This window comes from Phallusia mammillata, unplaced genomic scaffold (genome assembly GCF_965637545.1).
Source record: "Phallusia mammillata unplaced genomic scaffold, kaPhaMamm4.hap1.1 HAP1_SCAFFOLD_376, whole genome shotgun sequence".
NCBI lineage: Eukaryota > Metazoa > Chordata > Ascidiacea > Phlebobranchia > Ascidiidae > Phallusia > Phallusia mammillata.
This window is the reverse complement of record NW_027649106.1, coordinates 4,561-11,494: the sequence shown is the minus strand read 5'-3', so window position 1 is coordinate 11,494 and position 6,934 is coordinate 4,561. Positions and strand designations below refer to the sequence as shown.

Here is a 6,934-nt window from a genome sequence, read left to right as displayed (position 1 = left end):
GTACGTCAAAAAATTCATGCTGATGAAGGCAAATATTCAAGCAGTTTCCCTAAAAATTACCACTTTAAAAAGTCAAGATGCCATGATGAATGCAATGAAAGGTGTAACTAAGGTAAAGATCAATAGTACATCATACACTAACAGAGTGCAAATATACACTAGGTGTGAGTGCACATTTATAGAATGCAAGTTAAAATAACCAATGTTTTTTTTAGTAAATGGGTAACTTTTGTAATGGGTCTTATTTGAACCGTGGTATATATTTATATATATGTGTGTAAAAGAAGCATTGCAGCTGACATACATCAAACACTAATATTACTAAATTTAAGCGACGCAAACACTCCATGCAGACATAATTGCTATTGCTAGCTAGTTTGTTGTTGTGGGCAGTGTTTTTTTTAAGGTGTTTTTTAAGGAATTTTTTTAAAAATTTCTCCAGCGGTTTCCCAAAATTTGCCAGTAGCCTAATAAATAATTCATTTAAGCAAATATGGCTATTTTTTGGTATTTAAATGAAACACTTGCGGTCTCTTAAAACTACTTAGCGGTCACCCAAACCAAACCTTAAAAAAAACCTGGTTGTGGGTCCAATTTAATAAAGGTGTTACATATTGATGTTTTTTTTCTATTTTTTGTCTATCCTAATTTGTTCCATCACCCTTTTTTACCCTTATGCATTTAACTGTTTGTTTTATATTTATAGGCCCCTTAGGTTAGAATACAAACCCTAATTTGCAAAAAATTAAACAGTTGTTACATATAGAATGTTTTTAGTTTGCTTTGTAAAATTTTTGCTTGATCATTGATTACTCATACACTCCCAAATATAAGTCAGTGTCCAATTGCTTGGTTACAATCAGGAATGGCTTCTGTTAATGCACCACATATGCTACTGCCTACTGGGCAATGTTTTTTAGATTATGCTGTGAAGTTGATTGGTTGTTACATATATAGTTGGCCATGCTACCATGCTACCATGCTGCTATGCAGTGCAATTATATGAAGCAATGGTATGCTTAGAAAATAAAGGGTGACGAAAGCTTTACACCTGGGTAAAATTATGTGTGGTTTTAAGTATTGCCAGCAGTCACACAATTAGAAATTCATCTTTTCTAAACATGCAAATAATATAAACATAAAGTGGACAAGCTTTGAAGCTTGGGTTCAATTCAATAAATGTATTTCTTGCCTATTTGTCTTTGCAAACATAAAATGATCAGGCCTTATTAATACTGATACTGTGCAGTCACCAATTATAGTGTACTACTCTTATATGGGGTCCCTTTTATTTCTGCTTGTAGAAAAAAATCACAATTCTGCATAAAAATATAGTCTCAGCTGAAATAGGTAACAAATTTACATCTGAAGTATAGCAAATGATTTAAGTACGATATAGTTTAAATAAATTTCAAACATGTAGGAAAGCCATTTTCTATTTCATTAAAATTTTGAATTTTGTTGACTTAACATGTTTAGGTGAAATGCATAAATATTTTTTTTATTTGGCCTTTAGAGACTCTCTTGGATTTGTTGTAACCCCGAATGTCCTTTTAGGCTATGCGTAACATGAATAAGCAGATGAAACTGCCACAAATGCAAAAGATTATGCAAGATTTTGAAAGACAGTCAGAAATGTTGGACATGAAAAGTGAAATGATGGAAGATGCAATTGATGATGCAATGGAAGGTGAAGATGATGAAGCTGAAAGGTAAATAACAATGTGGCTACTAAACTTTTAATATGTTACTGATGCCTTTTTGGTCGTAACTATAAACAACGTTTTGTTAGTGATGAAATTGTGCGGGAAGTATTTGCTGAACTTGGACTTGAGCTCACTGAAGAACTTGGTGGACTACCTGCACAGTCAGGCAACTTGGCTGGACCGTCGAAGGCAAAAGCTGGCCCCACAGCATTGGGTGCTGGTGGTGGCCCAGTGGATAGTGCTGATGCAGACTTGGAAGCAAGACTTAACAACCTCAGAAGAGACTGAACTATCATTATTGTTTATGGCGTACAATTCCTGCACTTTTGTTTTTATCAAGACAATTCATGCTATTGTCCAGCATGGTTAGAGGTCTGTTATCATGGTGGAAATTGGGGGCCACAATGGACCAGAGCATATAACAGTTATGCAATATATAATTAAACTGTTTGTTTTGTGTTTAAACATCCCACCAACGTTCTGGTAAATGTGATATTAAAAAATGACTGTGACCATGTTTTCACATAAATCTATCAACACAACAGATTGCAAATGCATAAAATTTATAGAAATATGTTTGTTAACATCTCAGTTGTTGTATATAAGTTAGCTTTTGCACACTGCAAAGAGTTATGCATTTTAATGTGTAGATAGGTAAATAAGTAACAGCTATTATGCTGTAGAAATTGCTCGTGTAATTAAAAAGTACTTTAGTCTGCACCTGGGTTATCATATTTGTTTACAAGTATAAAAGTGGACTAAATGTTCGTTTTACTGTACTTTTATTTTTCAAGAAAGCTGTCTTTTGAATGCCTTATGTACATATTTTGAATGATGTTCTGTCACAGGGGCCACCAAACTTTTTCACATTTCAGTGGGATCCATCCGCTTGTCGCCTTCCAGTCTTTCATGGACTATAATATTAATACCATTTAGGCTTGTCTGGGCTGTAGCTAACTGTTTTCTGATTATTCATATGTGTTGTCAAAGTTATCCTACATGTTGTTAAGGAAAAACTGAAAGTAATCCATGGAACACATAATGTTCAGCCGTTCTCTGCAAAGCAACAAATGAAAAAAAATACAAATTGTTTTATGGCCTGTGGGTCTGGTGACCCTTGTTTTCTCATATAATCGCATATTACTGGTCTTCAACAGTTCAGTAAGTGAATTTCTCTTTTTTACCAACATGCTCAAGCTATTCATGTTTTCCTTACCAAATGACCAGAGACAGCATATGTTTTCATTACAACATAGTCAATCATATTTTAAACAAATACTTCCGTTACTTGCATAAAGAACCTTGGTCACTTGGACATGTGGGTTACCAAAACAAAAATAATCAGTAAAAACGTCTGTTTTCAACCAGAAAAACACAAAAAGAATATGGTATTTGTTTACTATTTCGTACAATGCAACAAAGCACAATATATTTGAAAAGTTAATAATTTTGATGATTTAAGTTTGTTTTGTTTCAGTGTATTGATTTAAACGTAAACAAGGTACAATCCTTAAGACTTCAACAGTATTGGGCACAGTGGTGTCATCAAACCATGCAGTTATATGTGCACTGTCTACTGTAAAGTAGTAAAGTCTATCACCACACTTTTGCCTGCGATAAGTTGATCGAGGGTCTGCTTTTAAGATGTCGGTTATCACCTGAACCATATCGTCAGCACAAATATGATCCAATTTCCACTGACATGATGTGTCTTCCTTCACTTGGTACTTTTTTATGTTTTGCATTGCTCTTTCGGTAAAAAGTACATTAATTTGGTCTTTGGATGCTTCTACTAGCCAATCAGAAACGTTTATGTTTGTAGTCTCTGCCTCAGCTAATTCAGACAGTGGTTGATCTGAGCTTTTTGGTTTATCAATTACAGACAGACCCAGGCGGGGTGTATCATATTCTGGAATGTAGGGCTTTATATCAAGCACAGGTGTGCCACTAACAATGTCCAATCCTGACAAGAAAATTGTATCATTGTCAACATTTTCCAGTTTTGCCAAAGTAAGTCCAACTGCATTGGGGCGATGGGGGCTACGTGTAGCAAAAACTCCAACTTTTGTGCCATCCAATCGTGGGGGTTTAACCTTTGCTTTTAGGCCGCTGCTTTCATTCAGGTGAAAACAAAATATAATCCAAACATGAGAAAACTGTGATATTCCACAAAGACTGTGTTCAGGGTTGTTAAAAACCGTTTTAAGAATTGACAAATCTCCTTTGGTAGCTGATGAAATGGATGGTTGTCTTGGAGTGCCATTTTTGTTTTTGAAACAACTCTTAACATAACCAATAGGTTGAAATTGAAGATTGTTTTCCATTGCACACCGCTACAAGATAGTCTTCGAGACAGTATTTCAAAAACTTAAAATGTTCTAAACGTGCATATTTATGTCCTTACCAAAAATCACGTTTCTCCTGTCAAAAACAATGCAATTCTGTCAAGAAGCTGCAAAAAGTTACACCATATTTACTATGTTATGTTGTCGCCCATTCTAAAACCAGCCTTCTACCATACAAATGAGTAGAATCTTTTAATGCATTAAATGCATTTAAAGCATTTTCAACTGACATGAAATCAACAAATGCAAATCCTCTGTGTAAATCCCTGTCATCTCCAGATTTAATTTTTCTTGGCAGCCTGACTGATCTCAATTCACCAAAAGATTTAAAAAGGTGTTCAATTTCTTTATCATTTGCTTGAAATGGAATGTTACGCACAATCAGTTTTGAGGATTCACTGGATTTTGCTGGAGCTGTGTGTTTATCCTGTGCTGGTTCCAACTTCATCATGTGTCCATCTAACTTTGAGTTGTTTAATGATGTTAAAGCAGCAGTGCAGTCTTTACTTAACTTATACTCTACAAAGCCATACCCCATAGATAACAATTCCCCTGTAACTGCTCTTTTCTTTTTTGCTACAGAGCAGGATACAACTTCACCAACAGTTTCAAAGTGTGACTTTAGATTTTTTTCATTGGTTTTGAAATTAAGATTTTTAACAAAGATTTTATTATTGTTTAATGGCTCCGAAGATATTTTATTGTCAAATATGCTTACTGGAGCCCATTCTAAATACAGAGGCTTGTGATGTATTCTGCGATATGCAAGCTTCATAAATGCTTTTTTGGCTGCTGATGCATCAAGACATTCAATAATAGCAGCTACACCAGATGGTGCTAGAAGAACTCTTCCAAGCTTTGCATGTTTTTCAAACATTTCATGCAGTTCTGAGGAAGTAACAGAAAGTGGAAGATTTTTGGCTATGATTACTGTTTTGCTTCTTTCTGAATGATTATCATTAAACGAACCAATAGACACACCATTCGTTTCCAGAAATTCTTTGGTTTCTTTTACTATTTGTGCTTCACCAAGAGCCACTCCAACGGCAGCAGTCTTATTTCCAGCGCCATCCACCAAAAATGTTTTATCACACTTTACTCTTTCAGCTATGACATTGGCAATCGAATTTGTTCCAATAAACAATGTGTTGAACTTATTGTTTGGTGTTTTCTCAGACACAGGCTTTTTCTTCTCTGTGATATTTTTGTTATCTATTTCCTTACTCTTTGCTGGGGTAATATGAAGCTGTCTTCCTTGAAAAATAGACCCATCCAGGTTTAAACAAGCCTGCTTGCAATAAGAAGGCTTTGAAAACATTGCAAATCCATACCCGATGCATTGTTTTCGAGTATTCAATGGAATATTAATTTGCACTTTTGAATCATAAGAAGCAAAAAGAAGCTGCAAATCATCCACGGTACAACTACTAGACAAATTGGTGACAAATAATCGATCCTCATCATAAGAAACATTTAAACCACTTAATTGTTTAGCTTTATCGTTCTTGGGCTGTTGCATTTTTGAATGCAAAAATGTAAGGTCTGCAGAATTGTTCTTACCTAAAAGTGCACCATCCACAGCTGTTGTGTTTGCATGTTTTTTGCTACTTTTGACCAAAGAGTTACAAATTTCAGCTTTAATTTTTTGATTTAAAATCATTTTCTTGTTTAGATTGTGCAATGCTTTGTCTGTATCTTCCTTCGATTTGTAACCGACAAAACCAAATCGTCTGAATGTCCCATCTTTCGTATGAATCATCTGAAAGTCTGTTACCGTGCCATAACTTGACACTTCACGCTGAAAATTTTTGATATTTAACTTCTCCGGCAAGTCTTTTATAATTAAGCGAGACATGCTTGTAATTGTACAAAATCAAATCCACCTGCAACTAATTCCACGAGCCACGACGGACTCACGTTTTTGTACCAGTGTCATTTTGGCAGAATAATTTCCCCTAAACACAAAAATTTTACCACAAAATTTCAGGTACCATATCAAAAAAAACTTTAATGTAAAACACAAATCAAAAACGTAAAATCACTGGAAAAATGACATGATAAAGAGCATTTTATTGTGATCACGCGTCAAAGAATATAAATACTCAAAACAAAATAGAACCATGCAAAATCTTGTGCGTCCATTGTGACTTTTTTTTCGATTTTATTGTCATTAATAGAAATCATAGCTCTCAGTGTCAAAACACATAAAAATTAGCCGTGAAAAACCTTAATTTTAAAACTGTTCCGGAGGGGGGCTTTTAACAGAGCTAACTCTTTTCTATCCCGTTGCCGTTACGACACACCCTTTGCGCATTTTTACAGCAGAACGCTTTACGCGAGAGACCTTTTTCAATTTTTTAAACATCTGTTTAATTTTTCCAATGCGAATAAATTAGCCGTAAACAACCTTAATTTTGAATCAGTTTTTGCAGACCAACTTCAGATTGCACCCATTATCAACATGCAAAATTTTAGTTTGTTGGAATACTGCAATCAAAAATGAGAAGCGAACATATTAAATGATCGAAGGGAATGACCACCCGCTAACATAACGAGTTCGCTCCATGGAAACGGGAAAGACCTACCAGCGCTAAAAAACGAACGGTTAGCACATATTCAATCAGTGTTTGCAGACCGACTAGAAATTGCATCCAGTGCAAACGTGCAAGGTTATGACTAGTTCCAATTAGCCAATCGAAAATGAGAAGTGAACATCTTAAGTGATCGAAGGGCATGACCGACCGCCAACATAACGAATTCGCACATTAGAAACGGGAAAGCCGTATCGACTCTAAAAACGGTTTAACATGCAATTAATCAGCTTGTACAGAATAACATGAAATTGCAATCAGTACCAGGTTACGAAATTTCAGAAATCTATCA

The 6,934-nt window shown here is 35.1% G+C and overlaps 3 protein-coding genes across 3 annotated transcripts; 1 reads left to right on the top strand and 2 right to left on the bottom strand.

The window, feature by feature from the left end:
• LOC145208844 (charged multivesicular body protein 2a-like) lies at nucleotides 1–3,488 on the top strand (the record flags this gene model as incomplete). The annotated part of the gene is given in 3 exon segments (XM_080079090.1): nucleotides 1–112; nucleotides 1,558–1,712; nucleotides 1,793–3,488. Coding segments are annotated over 3 exon segments (469 nt in total), but the record flags the coding sequence as incomplete, so codon positions are not given.
• On the bottom strand, nucleotides 3,088–4,030 carry LOC145208843 (tRNA (adenine(37)-N6)-methyltransferase-like). Its single transcript, XM_080079089.1, has one exon. It carries the CDS (start codon nucleotides 4,028–4,030, stop codon nucleotides 3,164–3,166), a length of 867 nt encoding a protein of 288 aa, XP_079935215.1. The 3' UTR covers nucleotides 3,088–3,163.
• Nucleotides 3,088–5,998, bottom strand: LOC145208842 (putative RNA-binding protein 19). The gene has a single exon (XM_080079088.1). The coding sequence runs from the start codon at nucleotides 5,904–5,906 to the stop codon at nucleotides 4,188–4,190; it is 1,719 nt and encodes a 572-aa protein (XP_079935214.1). The 5' UTR covers nucleotides 5,907–5,998; the 3' UTR covers nucleotides 3,088–4,187.
• Nucleotides 5,999–6,934: the final 936 nt, after the last annotated feature.

Bases quoted from the DNA above. Each gene is read 5' to 3' on its own strand.
- LOC145208843 (XM_080079089.1), bottom strand. From the start codon at position 4,030: ATGGAAAACAATCTTCAATTTCAACCTATTGGTTATGTTAAGAGTTGT.
- LOC145208842 (XM_080079088.1), bottom strand. From the start codon at position 5,906: ATGTCTCGCTTAATTATAAAAGACTTGCCGGAGAAGTTAAATATCAAA.